The 19,855-nt window shown below is 41.1% G+C and overlaps 1 protein-coding gene across 1 annotated transcript in view; it reads right to left on the bottom strand.

Annotated features, from left to right (window-relative positions):
• The window catches only part of LOC147725919 (uncharacterized), a 42,304-nt gene extending 26,002 nt beyond the window's left edge, over positions 1-16,302 (bottom strand). Inside the window, exon 1 of the mRNA XM_086960047.1 lies at positions 16,185-16,302. Within this exon, the coding sequence (XP_086816173.1) occupies positions 16,185-16,269 (85 nt within the window). The 5' untranslated portion in view covers positions 16,270-16,302. The remainder of the gene's footprint in view (positions 1-16,184) is intronic.
• Between the last annotated feature and the right edge of the window lie 3,553 nt (positions 16,303-19,855).

Here is a 19,855-nt window from a genome sequence, read left to right as displayed (position 1 = left end):
GGCTATCTGGGGTATATCAGAGTTTACACAGCATTAATAAAGACTGCATCTTTTCAAACCCTGGTAAAGCCGAAACTATGCACAAAAAAGATCTTAGAAGTGCTCTTTACGTGTTGTATAGCACTGAAAGAACTGCGCTGGAATTGAAGAAACCTTCCGTTTCTAGTTATATGTCTCTGATACAGCCCTACCACTTTCTACCAAATGATCTTGTTTTACCTATGAGTCACTGGGAAAGGGGTCTTTTATTCCATTTGAGAGCAGGGGCAGGTAAATTTGCTTAGCTACCATCTGAAACTTGATCTAGTACCCTGACCATGTGACGGGGTGAGTGGCCAACCTACTCTTCATTTTCTGCTTTTTTGTAAATATTACATTAAACTCAGTAAGGGGCTTCTCTACACTTTTTAGGTCTCAAATAGGCAGTGCAAGCGCTGTCTCGTTGAGAGATGGTGTATACAGTATAGTTGGGGAAGCTCCCTCCACTTTTCGGCTATCTTTTTTATTGGCTGAATTCCTAAATCCTGCAATCTGATTGGTTTTCCCAACTTATTCCCGCCTCCTGATGGCCATGTCGTCATTTTTCTCCTTCCATACCTATTGGCCCCTTTACTTTTAAAACTTTTTTGTTCCTCTGCCTGCCCCAGTTCCCTCCCGTAGTTCCTCACTTCTCTGGCCACCACAACACCCCCACCCACTTTCATTCCTGCCTTCTTGGACAACCGCAGTTTTATTTACAATGCAATAGGACTGTAGAGTAATTATCCACAGCAAATGATGAGCAAAGTAAGTTTATTTGTACAAGAGAAGCACTCCCGGCATACAGCTTAAGTCTCCAGGAGTTCAGCGGTAACTGACTCCACAATACAGTTGGGGTACAGAAGACGTTAATAACAAACTGTACATTGGCTCGAGTGATGCACAATCAAACCACAATAACACTCGAGACATGTGCTTAAATAATAACACTGGCACGAGTCGGCGCGAGTGCATGTAGAAAGATGTGCGAGGAAATACTCGCGCCGAGCATATACTAGCGCTGACTCGTGCACGGAATACACAACACACCTTCCCTCCTTATAAAAGGGAGAAAAGAAAAAAAAACAAAAAAAACCATAAAATTACATTTTTCCTGTCATATAAGCAACAAAATCAGACAACCATTTAGGTTTCTTAGAAACTCTTTTGGATGAAGGCACATCACACAGAACAGCAACGTCCTGACTGGAGGTACTATTACTAGAACAGGAAGGTACAGTATATGTAGTATTCTGATTGGTATAACCAGTGCTTGAACAACAAGGCAAAGCATCTGTGTTATCACGAACTACACCCTCACTGGAATCCTCATCCAAAAAAGAAAGATCATGATGTTCAGGAACAGGTTCTTTGCAATAAACATCCTTGTCAGCTTTAAGAATAGCAATTCTGCTCAGGTTCCAAACTTTATTGTTAGACAATCTCACGGAGTTTTTTAATACCTCTAAAACTTCAAAAGGGCCCATAAATGAATTTTCACCTTTCTTGACCTTCCATGGTTTTTTAACTTTTACCAACATACCCACTTCCACTTTCGGATCCTTCTTTGAACCACATTTCTCATCAAAATACTTTTTGTTAGAGCAATGAGTGCAAATGAGATTTTCCTTAACTATACTCAGATCTACGCTTGCAGAAGTAGACTTGACTAACCACGAAGGATTCACCTTAGTTCTAGGAATTCTTCCCCTCATCACCTCAAAAAGAGAATATCCAGTCATGGAATTCTTGGTTATCCTGTACATCCATACTTTTTTAAAAATCTCAATTTCCCATTTTTTGTCATCATTACCAGTAAACAGTATAGCACTCTTCAAAACCCTATTGAATCTTTCTATTACTCCATTCCCACTAGGATTGTATAAGGAAGTAGTGGAATGAACAATACCAAGCCTTGAAAAATAATCATGGGCCTTCTTTGAATTGAACTGCACACCATTGTCTGAAATAATTCTCACTGGAAGACCTTCTTCAATAAAAACTTTATCTAAAAAACAAAGGACCGAATCTGTATCTATTTTCTGGACAATTTTGACAATTGGCCATTTAGAAAAAATATCAATGGCTGCAATAACATACTTAGATTCACAACCAATAGGACCCATGATGTCTATGGCAATGGTTTCCCAAGGGTTGTCGGGAATGGTATGCCCACCCATATTGGGTTTTAAAGTAACCAGAGACTTATCTGAATTAGCACATACTACACAATTCCTAACTAACCGTTCAATAAACATATCCATCCCTGGCCACCAAAATAAATGTTTAACTTGTTGCTTAGTCCTAACCATGCCACTATGACCTTCATGACCCTGTAACACTATAACTTTCCTCACACCCACGGGTGGAACAATACGCTCACCTCTTTTGATGATGTTCTCGCAACATGAAAGTTCTGACCTCACTTCCCAGAAACTTTTCAATTCAGAGTTCAAACACTTCTTGTCGGGCCAAGTACCAGTAATGTAACTAGCAACATTCTTCACATTTTCATCAATTTCAAATTTCTCTTTCCACAGAGTTTGATCAATAGAAATAGGACCCTCATCATGAATCATGGCAATCTGAAAATTGTCCCATTCATTATGTAAATCTTCCTGAATAGGTAGGGGCATCCTAGATAAAAAATCAGCAGAAACATTCTCTTTGCCAGGTAAATATTGTATATTATAAATAAAGTCTTGTAAACGCATGGACATGCGTGCAATGCGGGCTGAAGCTCTCAACATGCCTTCCGTGGTGAGAAGACGTACCAACGGTTTGTGATCACTCCTCAGAGTACATTCCTTGCCCCATACAAATACTCTGAAATGTTCTAAAGCCCAAATGCACGCTAATGTTTCTCTTTCTATTGTGGAGTACTTTTCCTCAGCAGGGGTAAGAGCTCTGGAAGCATGCGCAATAATTACTTCTTTACCCTCCTTGGTTTTTTGAGTAAACACAGCACCCAGTCCTTTCGCGCTAGCATCAGTAGTAATAATGTTTTGCAGAGAAGGATCAAAACAAGAAAGTGCACTTGCAGAACAAATAGCACTTTTCACATCACAAAACTCCTTCTCACATTCACTTGTCCACTCAAAGACAACTCTATTCTTAATCAACTGCCTAATATTATATGTTCTGCATGAGAAATCAGGCACATACCTAGCGTAGAACTCAACTAAGCCTAAGAAGGATCTTACATCATCTTTAGGTTGAGGATGAGGAGCAGACTTAATTGCTTCTAAAAGTGAAGGTTTTGGTTTGACACCTTCTGCACACAGCTCATGACCTAAGTAATTTACAGAATGAACACCAAATTTACTTTTCTCATGCTTAATGGTAAGGCCATGTGTATTAAGTGCATTCAAAACTTCCTCTAAAGCAGCAATGTGTTTGTCCTTGTCATCATTGAATACCAAAATGTCATCTTGAAAACAGATAGCATTTTTACAATCTTTTCTAATGTCTTGCATAACTCTCTGAAAAATTGCTGCTGCAGACGCCAAACCAAAAGGCATCCTGTTGAATCTGAAACACCCAAAAGGTGTAATAAATGCAGTTAGATCTTTGCTTTTCTCATTTAGCTCTATCTGATGGTAAGCAGCAGATAAGTCGATAGTTGAAAAAATATTTGACCCCCCAACAACAGACAACATTTCAGAAATACGAGGAAGAGGGAATTGGTCTACAACAATATTGTTGTTAAGATGGCGAAGGTCAATGCATAGTCTCACCTTGCCATTGGCCCGTCTGGCAACCACTATGGGCGAAACCCATTCAGATGATTCAATTCTATCTATTATGCCACCTTCCACCAAACCATCTAATTCATTTTTTACTTCCTCTCTGACAGCAAAAGGAATATTTCTGGCTTTGTGTATTTTAGGGCAAGAATTATCCTTTAAGCGAATCTCATGTTTAAAGTTAGTTAACTTCCCAATACCTTTAGAAAAAACATTAGGGAATTTTTTTAACATTAATGAGGAAATGCCATTCTGTTCATCAATTACCATCATTGGATTAGGGCTATTCGGATCCAGAACTATGTCAAGTTTGCCAAAGTCAAACCAGCTAAGCACTGACGGACCCTTTTTTGAAACATATAATTTTGCTATGCATTTTCTGTTTTTAAACCTGAAAACTAAGGTTCTGAACCCTAAAATATCTATCCTTCCCCCTGAATATCCCTCGGGATTGATATCACTGTCTTCTAAGTGACTGCCTAGCCTAGGTACAAATCATTTTTTCCAGACAGATTCACACACTATAGAGTAGGGTGATCCTGAATCAGCGTACATGTTGATTTTTACCCCTCCAATAACCATATCACATAATGGTTTCTTCTTAATGGTGTTGTCATTCACATTCAAAATTACAGAATCTTTTATGTTCAAAACAAAAGAACAGTTATTAGAGTCATTAGTGAAATCCTCATCATCACTGTTTTCACTAAGTTCAATACACTTTACCTTTTGATTAACTTTACCTTTTCTGCAAGCAGATGTAAAGTGACCCTTTAAGCCACAATTGGAACATTTCTGTTTTAAACCTGGGCAAGATTTGTTATTTGCCAAATGTGACTTACTGTTACACCTAAAACACTTAAGGTTACTTCTTGAATCTTCAAGATTTTCTTTATGAGAAAATACTTGTTTCTTTTTAGAAGAGTCCTTATTTTTACCATCATATTTATGATTAATTTTAGCAACCACATCTTTACTAACTGAAGTCTCTTTGCCTTTAACTTGCAATGCACTCCTACAAGAAAGTTCAGCTTTTCTTACAATAGCTACTACAAAGTCTAAGTTTTCATCACCATTTATCCAAAGTCTTTCCTGTATAGTTTCATTACTGGAATGCATAACTACCTGATCTCTGATGAGATCCTCTTGTAAATTACCAAATTTACAATCAAGTGCTAAAGTTTTAAGACAAGAAACAAAATTATCAACAGATTCTTCACTTAACTGTTTTCTCTGGAAAAACTTAAATCTAGAAATTCCTATGCATACTTTAGGAGAACAGTATTTATCAAAATCATATACTGCTTTATCAAAAACATTCATGTCACCACTTGCTTGTGAAGTAGGCAGTTGATTGAAGGCTTTTAATCCTTCAGGTCCCAAACAGTGTAAAAAAATACCTTTTTTTTTCTGGTGCTTTCATTTTACCATTGGCATCTAATGTCTCAATATAGTTTAAGAAATAAGCTTTCCATTCGATCCAAGGCATACAAGGAGAACTACCAGCTGACCAATAACTTTGAGGAGGAGCAAGAGTATAGCCTTGAGCACACATAATGAAAAGGATTAGCAAGTTAATTTACACTGAAAGAAAGTAACTAGAATAAAGTACTTGGAGGTAATGGCCAGAGAGAAAAAAAAAATAAAGTACTTGATAATCGAAGAAAATAAAATCTTCAAACAAGTTTTGAAGAATCCAAGCGTTTTCTGTGTTCAAAGAAGATAAAATCCGTCTTTTCCTGTATTTTCTATCATAATCTGCCTTTCCGATTTCCACTCGGTTTTTTAATCCTCCCCGTTTATTTAAACTGTAAAATGAAACAGATCCGGTGTTGTAACCTAGTTCTGGTTTCCCCTGCAACCCTAGGCAAGTGGTGCCTACCAGCTCTCCTGCGCGAGAGCATGCATTGTTCCCTGCCCTCCTTATTGGTTCCCCAACATTCCGCACTGTCCTGGTTCCGTTCCCTTGCCCCCAACTGCCATAATGATTCTGACTAACTGACCTACGCATTGCCTTAAGGTGTGGGGCTGATTTAATAAAACTTCTACTTCTCTATCTTACCTTGATTCTGACCTTAATTGCAACAGTGGCGACGAGGACCTCAGCCCCTCACCGCGAACCCACTGCCTTCCAGTTTGAATGCGGAAGCAACCTCTTCTAAAGGCACGGTGCTGCAGCCGGTTCAAGGAACAACTGGCTTGATATTAATAGGTCAAGGGCTAAGAACAGCTCCGTGATTTCGGCAAGTCGACTTTTGAGCGAGTCGAATGGGAAATGAGCCATCGACTTGTGAGTGAGTCGAATGTGAAATGAACCATGGACGCTTAGCAGATTGATTCGACCAGTGAATACCATTGAAACTCGGGCGTTCTTGTGAAACTGACGAAGTAAGACTCGAGATAAAGATAACTGGACTCTGCGCAAGTTAATGTGGTGAGCCGTGAAGTACAGTGAGGAAACTGAGCAGCCTCCGTGAATCTCGGCAAGTATTTGAAAAGTGAAAGCTATCGACTTGTGAGTGAGTCGAATGTGAAATGAACCATGGACGCTTAGCAGATTGATTCGACCAGTGAATACCATTGAAACTCGGGCGTTCTTGTGAAACTGACGAAGTAAGACTCGAGATAAGGATAACTGGACTCTGCGCAAGTTAATGTGGTGAGCCGTGAAGTACAGTGAGGAAACTGAGCAGCCTCCGTGAATCTCGGCAAGTATTTGAAAAGTGAAAGTGATAAGTGGTAATAGTAAACGCAAGACCACTGGAATCTGAACGAGTCCATGAGGTGAGCCTGAGTAGCCGGGTGGTGGTGAAGTGAGCGGAGCAGGGACCCATACTAAAATAACGTCTGTAACCGCATTTAATGATGTTTAAGCTGCGCGTTAGCGTGTGAAGTAAGAACCTCCTCACATTCAGCGCAAACCCAAGGCCAAACGAGTTAACGCTCTGAGGAAAACAAAGAACCACCTGCTAAAAGTACATAGGCATTGAAAGGATTTAGCGTGTCAAATTCCTCACATTGTTGAAGATAAGTGCAGTGCATGACAAATATGCTGTGTCCTGAGTGAAAGTGAGGTGCATCTAGAGCGGCACAAACCCTTGATTGTTTAACAATCCGAAAGAAGAAGGGCGACTCTCCTCAGCGCGAGGCGAAGAGGCTCATTTAAATGTTAGAAGTGAATCGGCATCGGCGAGTGTCAGCTGTCCTTCTGGCCCTTTTCTGTATAGTCTATGGAGTGATTAGCTTACCTTGAAGCAGCACATTCGGGAGCTTGAGGGAGGTTGTGGCTGGCAGACCTTGGCGGCGCTCGGCGATCGTAGAGTTTTCCTCAGCACTTCGGCGCGAAGGTGAGAATGACGCACTTCACGCATCAGCGCCACCTTGCTGTCGAAGGCTGTAACTACTTATGCACACAATGATTTCGAGAAACAATGAAATCCAGTGGGATAACAAATGAGTGAATAAGAACAGTACCCCTGGGTGGAATTTATGAACTACACTTATACACTAAATGGGCTGATATATTGAAACGTTAGGAAAGGTATACCCAGTTTGTGAAAAAAAAAAAGTCTGAACACCCTCTTCTAAGTAAAATTCTGAAGTATAACTAATGAGCTAGGAAGAAACTACGGTACGGTTAACACATAAAGGGAAATTATATAAGTGGAATTTGTTTGCAGCAGCAATATGGATAAAAACATAATGTGCATCTTGCCCCCAACAGAGAAAGAAGTCAAGAAGGGAGCAAACAGAAGTGTATTTGAGGAGGTGATGGACGATTTAAGTGTACATTACAAACAAAAACTGTTTGTCAAAGCACAAAAAGACAAAATTCACTGAGAAAATGGTGATTGTAAAAATGAATTGGACATAAGTGAGACCAAACCTGAAAGTACAATTGACATATGTGGAGTTGGAATCGACATCATCGCTGATTCAGGTTCAAGTTGTACAGTGATAAACAAAGATATTTGGAAGAGAAAATTGACTATGACACAAGGGAATGAATTAGATGAAGCTGACACATCCCCTAAGACATACACAGGAGAAAACATTAACTTAATAGGTTGTAAAGAAGCAAAGTTGAGCTATATGAAGAGAAGTACATGGAGTATAGTTTATGTTTCAGAAGAAGGACCCTCGGTTCTGGGGTGGGAAGAACAGAAGAAATGTAAAATAATGACAGATCCCAACCGTACTGAACCTTTGAATAGGCTGGCACAAAACAACAACAAACTCAGTACAAGCTCCGAGATGTTGAGTGAGAGAAAGCCACCGTCCACGACCAAAAGTGGATGGACAAAGGCTGCATGGAGTAAAGAATGGAAAAATGAAGCAGCCATTGACAAATTCAAAATAAGACAAAATGCATTCATGAGTTATGATGTTGAGGACAATATTAGTGAAGAAGTTCTGGTAGATGAAAGTGAACCGGCCTATGAAGGAACATGTATGGTTTCTCAGTCCACGGTGCTAGTGGAGGACCTTTGTAAATCTACCTGCCACAAAGATGAGGAAGTGTGGCACTCTACTGCACTGATTAAGTCAAAACCCATCACAAGAAAGAATGATGCTGATGACCGTGATCAGGAAGAAGATTATAGTGAGTGTCTGGTGGAGTCTAGGTGTAACATGCTAGGAGAGTACTATGACTGGTTATACAATGTAGAGCCAGGGAATGAAGGCAAAGAGGCTCACAAACACGTACTATGTCCTCACCCCAAAGCTCAGTTAAGGAAAAACAAAAGGTTGGTGGAACGCTGGAGAGAATGTGAGTTAAGAGACACAGAGGACACAACCACATTCTCTAGTGGAACTCACTTGATGAATTTGGAAGGAGGACAGGTCTTTGTGGATGCATGTATTGAAGGAGTGAGAGTTGTTGGAAAAGAAAGCACTAGCGACACTGGTACAGAGTACAACAAGAGAATTGGCGTCAGACCTATCACCGTGGGTGACAACGTGAGGGACACCCGTTGTAAGAGTAAGCGTAGGCGTAGACGCAGTACAGTATGGTCCTGGAAATATCCCAAGAAAAAGGATTCTAAAGCCGTGGTCACTCACCTGGATGGAGTAGTCAGTACAAGTAACAGCAGACAGGAGCACAATACCAAAAGGGATTGCCAAGGTGGAGTGAACGATGAGGAATCAGAGAAAAGGAACAGGAAGGCACTCAAACCAGCACTATGCCCACACCATGTGGCAAACATAGGAATTGACTAGACGCATACTGGAATTGCGGGCCAGCATAAGACCTGTGGACCGAAAGACTCAGCGAGCCCTCACAGAAGTTCACCATTCACGTTGGGGATTTAACTGAACTGTGTGTGGGCCTGCACGAAACATTGGCAAGTCAAACGATGTAGTGTCAGACGATGAGGAAATGGACACACTCAAACACCTACAATGTTCCCACCCTGAAAGTTCCATGCAAAGAGATGTGAGTTGATGGTGATAGAACCCAGTTGGACGCTGTTCCACTTTCAGAAACACGATTCACACTTTCTCCCACCTGCCACTGACTCGGCTGACTGTCAATCACTCAGACCAGTTCCTGGGTGTCGCTCCACGCACTCCGATCACCTATTGGAGCTGTACGGTGACTCCCACTCTGTCTCTGAAGCCTAGTTTGGCGGTCACTGCTTCAGCTGTAGGTTTGGCAGAACCCACATGGTATCCCATTCTGACACAGAGAGTGTTCCTCATGCCCTTGTTACCAAAGGAACATCAGGGAGAGCCGTCCGCAATCCCAAATGTTACCAAGGCCTTGTTTTGACTAATGTTGACAGATATATGTACCACCAAAGTTTTCTCGTTGCAGAGTATTCCTCATGCCCGTGTTTCCAAGGGAACATCAGGGTGAACCACCCACAACTCCAAATGTATTTAGACCTTGTTTGTGACTAATGTTTACTAGTTCACTTATCTCCAAAGTTCTCTTTGCCACACGTTGTGCCTACCTGTCAAAACCCTCAAGAGAGGAAGATGTGTTGTAACCTAGTTCTGGTTTCCCCTGCAACCCTAGGCAAGTGGTGCCTACCAGCTCTCCTGCGCGAGAGCATGCATTGTTCCCTGCCCTCCTTATTGGTTCCCCAACATTCCGCACTGTCCTGGTTCCGTTCCCTTGCCCCCAACTGCCATAATGATTCTGACTAACTGACCTACGCACTGCCTTAAGGTGTGGGGCTGATTTAATAAAACTTCTACTTCTCTATCTTACCTTGATTCTGACCTTAATTGCAACATCCGGGGAAAAGAAACGAAGTCACCTCATCGGTTTCACCTAAAAACGGAGTAACCAATCAAGAGCAGTGTCTCTGCGTCTCCAAGGTGCAGAAATCGCTTCGTCTTTAACCGGAGCTTGTAGGAAGAAATCACTATCGCACTGCAGCGTGAAGAAAAAGAAATAAATGAATTCTTCCTTTCAGATGGCTGTGCAGCGCTTAATTCTTCCTTCGGATGGCAGTACGTGACTTGTAAACAGGTAGATGAATAAGTAAAGTGAATTATTTACTTTCACTAGTTCCAACGGAAAATGGAAAAAAATCGTAAAATCTGCATAAAATGAAACAGGAAATGCTTCTCCGAAGGGTTCAGTGCTCAGTCCCTCGTCGCCAAATTGTAGAGTAATTATCCACAGCAAATGATGAGCAAAGTAAGTTTATTTGTACAAGAGAAGCACTCCCTGCATACAGCTTAAGTCTCCAGGAGTTCAGCGGTAACTGACTCCACAATACAGTTGTGGTACTGAAGACGTTAATAACAAACTGTACATTGGCTCGAGTGATGCACAATCAAACCACAATAACACTCGAGACATGTGCTTAAATAATAACACTGGCACGAGTCGGCGCGAGTGCATGTAGAAAGATGCGCGAGGAAATACTCACGCCGAGCATATACTCGCGCTGACTCGTGCACGGAATACACAACAAGGACTTGCGTTAATACGAGTCCTATTGCATTTGTAAATGCTTATTTTCCCTCTGATTTGCTGGCTGCATTGAACTCTATTTTGCCTGACCTGTTCCTCTCGCATGCGTGCGATTCTATACATCGTACGCATGCGCGGTGCTAACTCTGCCTCTTGTTTTTCCTTTTCAATGCTCGGCGGCGAGCACGTGCTCCCCACACAGAGGTATTAAACACCGAGGCTCGCACCTGCTTCCCTGTTTCCTACCAAATTAATCTAATAACTTCATTTTCTCTCCTTCCTCCATTCATTGACAAGGTTTATGACCCTTCTTTTATTTTAAATGTTTTACTCATCATTGTGTACGTAATTTTCAATCTTATTTTTACCGTGCTTAGTAATTATTCACGCAGTACCAGCCTTAACAGGTGCCAATTCAGTATATGACCTCAAGATGTCGCTGTGCTACACCCTGTATGTAACGTGCCAAAAGCCCATGCCTTGAAACGCCAGGCGAACTGCACACAGCTCCAGGTAACAGCAGCTGTGAAGGTGAACTCACCGTTTAGGGGTTACTGCTCATACTGTCACCATATGACCCATAATGCAATCACGAGCTGTCACCCGGCTTCTATATTTTGTGGATAATTTGCTCCTCGCGCAAATCACAGGGAATGAATGACTGGAATTCATCCTTTCTTCATTACATTTTGCGTGAAAATGTATTTTTGTTTTCGTTTGTGTTGTAAGAAGAAGAGTCGTTTTAAATGTATCTTGAAAATATAAATAAAACACATTTGCATCGGAAGCACATTAAAAAGGCACCCGTCCCTAGGGGCAATAAAAAGCTGCCATTTGCAACAATATTTAAGTGCAAAATGCACTATCAATTCCTTTTGGACGCAAAAAAACATTTCACGCAAAAAGGTGGAAAAAAAACAAAAGTCACAAACAACAGTCACTCACATTCTGTTCTTGACATTGTTCCTGTGCTCCTGTGAAAGGATGTTTACCTGAACAGACTTGAAATTACTCAAAGTGGCCTAGTGGCATAATTTCAGACATTAATGCATAACGTGAAGTGCCGGAAAGTATGTGAGATCACGCTGGTGTAATAAAAAGTTTCCGCAAGCCTATTCAATTTACCGCAACATTTATTCAGGATGGTCACATTTCGATAGTTTTGATGCAACCAGGAGACAGGCAGTTAATCAAAGTCCAGAGCCTGAGGCAGGGCCGGCTCTAGGCATGTGCAAGCTGTGCACCTGCACAGGGCCACCAAACCCCAGGGGCCACCACGCCAATATATATCCTTAATATATTAATCCTCTGAGTATGGATCCATATTTGCGTGGTGGCCCCTGGCAGGGATTTGGCGGCCTCCGGCTCTGTTCCACTTCCAAACACCCTGACCCCCCCCCCCCCCTCTTTACTGGCCTGCGCGCTCCGCCCCGCCCGGACTACCTCTTCCGGGCCCCCTACCTACGCTCCTTGCCCAGGGCCACCATGAGCCTAGAGCCGGCCCTGCCTGAGGACATTGAAACCTACGGCTGTGTCCGCATCGTGCGTGATGCTGATGTATCATTTGAGCGAAGCCAAGGTTATCCATGGACCATGGTATCAACTATTTCTTGGGCATAAGCGATACAGGATCCATCATCCCATGTGTGCAGGTGGCTCATGAAGGATAAAAACTAGGAGATGGGAACTAAGCATTGCTACATGCCCATAAGCTTTTCTAGAAATGATGTGTGCATGTTTGGGTACAGCAAAAGAGGCTGCGTGCCCTGTGAATTCAACATTTTCACAGGTTCTCGTTGTAGCTCTTTCAGGCCTAGTAGAACTTTATTGTTCCTGTCTCTGGCACAATTCGATACTTGTAAAGAATGTTGCCTCATGGTAGGTTTTCCAGGTGAGCTGGCCCGAATTATGGGGCCCATTATGATAGCGGATAATCTGCATCCTCCGGGCCGGCGGAAGCCACTGCCGGCCCGGAGGATGAGGATTATTCGCTGCGGACTGAGAAAAGACCCCCCGCCAGATTAGGATGGCTGGGGCATCTTTTTTCAGTCTGCCACTTTTCCTCTGCGGTCGCCTTCCGACCGCGGCAGAAAATCTCCAACATGGCTGGCGGTGTCTATCAGACACCGCCAGCCATATTAGGATGGCTGTGCTCCTATGCCTTCCACTGCGACATTTCCGCTGTGGAAAGGCATACGGTGTTTACTTTGGGGGCCCGTTGTGGGCCCCCAGGGGTGAAGGGGGGTGGGGGGTGCACATGGGGGGTACCTATGTTACCCCCCTGCCTTTGCGTGCACGAAATGGCAGGCACCACGCGGTGCCTGCAGCTTCGTGCCTGCAAAGGTAAACATGCCTTTTTTAACATTGCGGCGTGTGCTGCTTCAAGCAGCACCCGCCGCAATGTTAAATATACTGGATGTGACCACCAGGGTGGCGGTCACATCCTAATTAGCACGGAGGGACCGCCGCTGACCCTGCGGACAGTCCCTCCTCCTCTGGAGTGGCGGACGGACGCAGGTCCGTCCACCATCCTAATAGGCCCAAGTCCATGCACGAATAGCTGCCGAGATCAAACGGCCAGTACCATTACAATTGTAAGCTTCTGCCTGGATCAATGTACATATTGCAGTCACTTAGCCAATTCTGCTACATTTCAGAGGCAATAGTGATGTCAAATAATTACAAACAAAAAATGATAGCTGAGATGATCAAAATAATGTCGGCAACTGGTAAATCCATATTATATCGCTCACTGCATTCCTCCAAGGATGGAACCAAACTTATGTAACAGACCTTGGCCCTGCTCCATCAGGAACAATCCAGATGAAAGGACCAAGTCTCGACCCTCTGAAAGGTTCACAATCATCAGTGTTTGTTTTTAGCCTTGTTGCGCTTCATGAGTGACGTGCAGCTTTAGTCTGGGCAAACCCATCACACTTGGTGTGTTTCATTGAGAAAAATCTCAAAGTGCAGGGTTGAATGTGTGAATTAAGCTCAGGCACTGGTACTCTGGGCCCCAATCCAGCATTTCTCTGTTTTTTTCACTCACTGGTCCACTCCAAACATGGGCCAACCTGATGCAAACAACCTTGGTCCACCGGATCAACGAGAGCCAGCCACGGCATTGAACGGATTAAAAAAGATACCTCACCAAAAGAGGACGAACAGATTAGATAGCAAACCTCTAGGTGCCCGCCTGCTTCATGTGAGCCAAAGTAAACCCACTGTCCACAAACCGACACCTTGCATCGCTGGCCCCTCGCATCTTCGCTACACCGGTTTGCAAGTTTAGCAAAGCATCTCAGTGAAAATAAATTGTAGCTATAACATCAAAGAGCAACTTAATGAAAAAAAACAGTGTTCATATTTAAGACCTAAAGACTAAATGTAAACAAGCATTAAAAATGTAATAGGTCTCGCCTTTCATTAAGTGAAAGCCATTTGCTTTGCTATACAATGTTTCTCTGGTCTTCATTGCTTGATTTTGCTCACGAAAAAAAGTGTCACTCATAGTCGTTGAATGTCACTGAGAAGTACACTAAAAAAAGGAAAATGTCACACGTAAGCAAACTGAGGCATTGGCAGCTATGCTTACCTTTGGGGATAGCTGGCGGAAGCCAGAAATGGCCCATTTATGAAAAATAGGGGCCTCTTCTGACTTATGGCAAGTCAACCAATGCCAGACACTTATTTTATAATAATTACTTTGCTTTCATTTTGAGGTCTTTATTTGTCATGTTTACGAATATTCTGTTGTACGTGGTGATAATTCTGATGTATGACGTTACAAAGCATACTTTTACAATGCATTCCTTTACAACGCAGTTTTTTACAACACAACATCCATTACAACGCATTCCATTACAACGTATGCCATTACAACAAATTTTTTAAAACTACCTTTACAACACATTCCATTACAACACATACTACCTTTACAACGCATACCATTACAATGCATAATATTACATTGCATGTATGGTAAGTGTTGGATAGTGTAGGGGTAAAAATTACTATTCTAACTCCAGGGGGGTGCAATAGTAGGGTAAGTGTTGGATAGTGTAGGGGTAAAAATTACTATTCTGACTTCAGGAGGTGCAATAGTGGGTTAAGTGTTGGATAGTGTAGGGGTAAAAATTACTATTCTAACTCCAAGGGGTGCAACAGCAGGGTAAGTGTTGGATAGTGTAAGGGTACAATGAATTGTAATGGTATGCGTTGTAATGACTGGATTGTAATGACATGCGTTGTAGTGGTATGCGTTGTAGTGTCATGCGTTGTAATGGTTGCGTTGTAATGGCATGCGTTGTAATGGAAGTTTTGTAGTAATGGTAGTGTGTTGTAAAAGTTGCGTTGTAAAGGTTGTTCCCCGATAATTCACATTAAATATAAACTGACTATCTGCGGGGTACGTGCAATGTGGGTGGCTGCTTGCATCCCTTCATTCTCACTTTTATTATGTGTTTTGAATGTCTACTGCTTCAGGCAGTCTTGTGCAGGTTCTGCATCCATAGGATCTGATTACCAGTGGTTCATTGTTTTCAGACCCCTAGTTAAACCTGTCTTTGAGCAGGGGTCGGAGTTACAAGTTTTATTTTGTTATATTTAACACTTCAGTTTCCCCCTAAGAACAAGGGTTATTTACCTTTGGACGTTTGTGGACCACAACTTAATAATTACTGGATTCAGCCCCACCCTCCACCCACTGAATCATTATTGTTATCCGACTTAATTATTAAGGGATTCAGGGGACCCCACCAGTGCTTGATATCAAAAATAGAAATCCCACCATCTGGCCTTCTGCAGCTCTCTCTGAGGTCAATAAAAGTAGTGTTATTGAGTTGGGAGGAGTTTATTCACAATCACACACATTAGCGCCACTTTACAGACATTTGCCAGAGCGCCTCTTTACCGACTTTGCCAGTGAACCGCTACTTTCATTTTCTCGTAATTCTTTGAACAACATTTATTTCCACAGTGGAGAAGTACACCATTCCTGGAGGTACTGCAATATCTGAATAATGTACAGAATGGAAAACATTTGCTGTTTTCCTTATTTTAATTTATCGTATGTGTACTGCGGCTCTGTGTGCAGGGATGGGGTCATTTGAAGCTATACTGCTTGTTTTAACAGGAGTAGGTCTATTAACTTGGACTCTGCCTACTCAAGTATGCTTGCCCTGACTGATGAAGAGCTGGTCTTTCGATTAAGTACATTTTTGAGAATAGCTACTAGGGCACGTAAGACAATGCTCAATCTTTGAGTTTTTAATGCATGAATGGTTAAGTCTAAAAAATTGTCACTCATTTACAACCCTGAGTTTGTAATATTGTGTTTTGTAATCGAAAATGTTTATTAACATGTATTGTCACTCTTCTCTTGTCATTTATACTGTTTTTACTGTTTTGTACTTTTATGGATACAATGTTTATCCGAATAAAGTTCATGAACTGAACTGAACTGACAGCTGTATCAGATCACTTACTGTAAACGACAATTGGGCCAGAGTTGGAACTTTCTAAGAAAGTGAACACGATTCCAAGGATGAAAATGAATGTCTGGGACCCCATGATGTTCTTGGAATGCTCAGCTATCAGTTTAATTTACCTGTGGAGAGAAGGACAGAGACATTCATATACTGATATTGACAAATACGATTTCAAAATATGTAAAGGTCCAACAACAGCAGGAAATGGGAAGCCCTTAACCAAGGCAAGATGTAAAGGGAACAGATGATTAATACTCTCTGTTATGTATGTATTGTATTCATTTGCATATGGTGTGGCTCAATCCTCTCTGCTTGGGGAAGTGGGGAGGGGGCAAGTAACTGTACTGTAAAATTGACTTGTTCCTAAGCTTAATTGACAAATTATTGACTAGGCAAAAAGGTGCCCTAAGGCTTGGGTATCACTGTTGAAACACCTGATGGAGAGTGTTGATGTCAGGGCATGATATGGTTCCAGTCACATGTATCGCCTTACATGATGTGTGTCTCTTTCATTGTATCACATATTATAGTTAACTAGCATCACTCTATGTAGTGTGTCACTTTCATTGCATGCTATGACATGTTAGTGCCAGTTTGGTTCATCCAATTGGACAAGGTAATTGCATGTCGTGGAGTTGCACGCTGCTTTTCACGGTATACAGTCAAAATATTGAGTTTTTATTATCGATTTGCATTAATATCGATTAAAAAATATAGAATGGACAGAATATCGACGGACAGAATATAGACTACAAAAATATTGAATAGGATAGCATTAATATTGAATTAAAAAATATAGAATGGACAAATTTATCGAATGGACAGAATAGAGACTACAAAAATATCGAATGGACAGAATATAGATTACAAAAATATAGAATGGACAGAATATAGACTACAAAAATATAGAATGGACAGTATATAGACTACTAAAATATTGAATTTGAGTTAAGTAAGTTAATATCAATTTTAAAAGTTTTTTTTATGTTAGTATATGTTTGAAAAGTGTATATTTATTTTATTATTTATATTAATTAATTATTTTTATGGTATTTAATTTTTGCGTAATATAATTCTGTAGCGGGTTGTGGGTTTATAGGGGAATAGGGTGGGAAGTAATTTAATTATAAATAATTAAATATGTTAATTTATTTATTGGTATTTATTTTGAATTAATTGTTAACTAATTATTAATTGGAAATTAAATAAAAAATAATTGGTTAATTATTTAATTGATTAATTGATAATTATGTTAATTTTAGTAATTTATTTTCTGTAGCGGGTTGTGAGTTTATAGGGGAATAGGGTGGGAAGTAATTTAGGGGGTCATTAGGATTGTGATTTTTCCACATTCTCCGGGCCGGCGGTAGTGTCCGCCGGCCCAGAGGATGCGGAAAAACCGCTGCGGAGCCTTCAAAGACCCCCCACCAGATTAGGATGGCTGGGGGGTCAGGAAGACTGTCCGCCCCTTTTCCACCGTGGTCGCCTTACGACCGCGGCGGAAAAGCTCTAATATGGAGGCGGTGTATAACAGACACCGCCAGCCATATGGCGGCTTCTCAGCCCTGGAAAGGCATACAGTGATTTCTTTGGGGGCCCGTTGCGGGCCCCCAGGGTGACGGGGGTGGGGGGTGTACATGGGGGGTACCTATGGTACCCCCCTGCATTTGCGTGCACGAAGCAGCAGGCACCGCGCGGTGCCTGCCGCTTTGTGCATGCAAATGCGTAGCATGCATATTTCACCTTGCGGTGGGTGCTGCTTCAAGCAGCACCCGCCGCAATGTTAAATATTAAGGATGTGACCGCAAGGGTGACGGTCACATCCTAATTGCACTGGAGGGACCGCCGCTGCTCCTGCGGACGGTCCCTCCACCTCTGGGGTGGCGGACAGACGCAGGTCCGTCCGCCATCCTAATGAGCACCTTAATTATAATTATTTAAATATGTTAATTTATTTATTGGTATTTATTTTGAATTCATTGTTAATTAATTATTAATTGATAATTAATTAAAATATAATTGGTAATTATTTTTAATTAATTGATAATTATGTTAATTTTAGTAATGTATTTTCTGTAGCGGGTTGTGGGTTTATAAGAGAATAGGGTGGGAAGTAATTTAATTATAATTAATTAAATATGTTAATGTATTTATCGGTATTTATTTTGAATTAATTGTTTATTAATTATTAATTAGTAATTAATTAAAATATAATTGGTAATTATTTTTAATTAATTGATTATTTAATAATTATGTTAATTTTAGTAATTTATTTTCTGTAGCGGGTTGTGGGTTTATAGGGGAATAGGGTGGGAAGTAATTTAGGGGGTCATTAGGATTGTGGTTTTTCCGCATTCTCCGGGCCGGCAGTAGTGTCCGCCGGCCCGGAGGATGCAGAAAAACCGCTGCGGAGCCTTCAAAGACCCCCCGCCAGATTGGGATGTCTGGGGGGTCAGGAAGACTGTCCGCCCCTTTTCCGCCGTGGTCGCCTTACGACCGCGGCGAAAAGCTCTAATATGGAGGCGGTGTCTAACAGACACCGCCAGCCATATTAGGATGGGGGTAAACAGATGACTTTTCACGGCGGCTTCTCCGCCGTGGAAAAGCATACAGTGATTTCTTTGGGGGCCCGTTGGTGGCCCCCAGGGTGATGGGTGTGGTGGGTGCACATGGAGAGTACCTATGGTACCCCCCTGCATTTGCATGCACGAAGCGGCAGGCACCGCGCGGTGCCTGCCGCTTTGTGCATGCAAATGCGTAGCATGCATATTTCACCTTGCGGCGGGTGCTGCTTCAAGCAGCACCCGCCGCAATGTTAAATATTGAGGATGTGACCGCCAGCGTGGCAGGCACATCCTAATTGCACTGGAGGGACCGCCGCTGCTCCTGCGGACGGTCCCTCCACCTCAGGGGTGGCGTCCGTCCGCCATCCTAATGAGCACCTTAATTATAATTATTTAAATATGTTAATTTATTTATTGGTATTTATTTTGAATTAATTGTTTATTAATTATTAATTGGTAATTAATTAAAATATAATTGGTAATTAATTAAAATTAATAGATTAATTGATACATATCTTAATTTTAGTAATGTATTTTCAGTAGCGGGTTGTGGGTTTATAGGGGAATAGGGTGGGAAGTTATTTAATTATAAATAATTAAATATGTTGATTTATTTATTTGTATTTATTGTGAAATAATAGTTTATTAATTATTAATTGGTAATTAATTAAATTATAATGGGTAATTAATTTTAATTAATTTATTAATTGATAAATATGTTAATTTTATTATATTATTTTATGTAGTGGGTTGTGGGTTTATAGGGGATCAGGGTAGGGAGTAATTTAATTGTAAGTAATTTTAAATTATTTTTTATTTTGTCAAATTTTTAATTATTTTCTAATTGTTAAATAATTTATTGTTAATTGGTAAATAATTTGTATTAGTAGGTAATTATTATTAATAATTAATTTTTATTTGCAGTTTTTAAGTGAATAATTAATATATTATATAAAAGTGTTAAGTAGTTTAATTAATTTGTAATTGGTAATATTATTTATTTTATTTGTATTTATATATGAAGTATTTACTTTCCCTACTGTTGGACTCACTGGAGTGGGAATAGTAATTTTTACCCTCCTGCTATCCAATGCTTTCCCTATT

Source organism: Lissotriton vulgaris, chromosome 3_1, assembly GCF_964263255.1.
Source record: "Lissotriton vulgaris chromosome 3_1, aLisVul1.2, whole genome shotgun sequence".
NCBI classification, from domain to species: Eukaryota; Metazoa; Chordata; class Amphibia; order Caudata; family Salamandridae; genus Lissotriton; species Lissotriton vulgaris.
The sequence above is the reverse complement of the archived record's forward strand: the minus strand, read 5'-3'. Positions and strand labels throughout refer to the sequence as shown.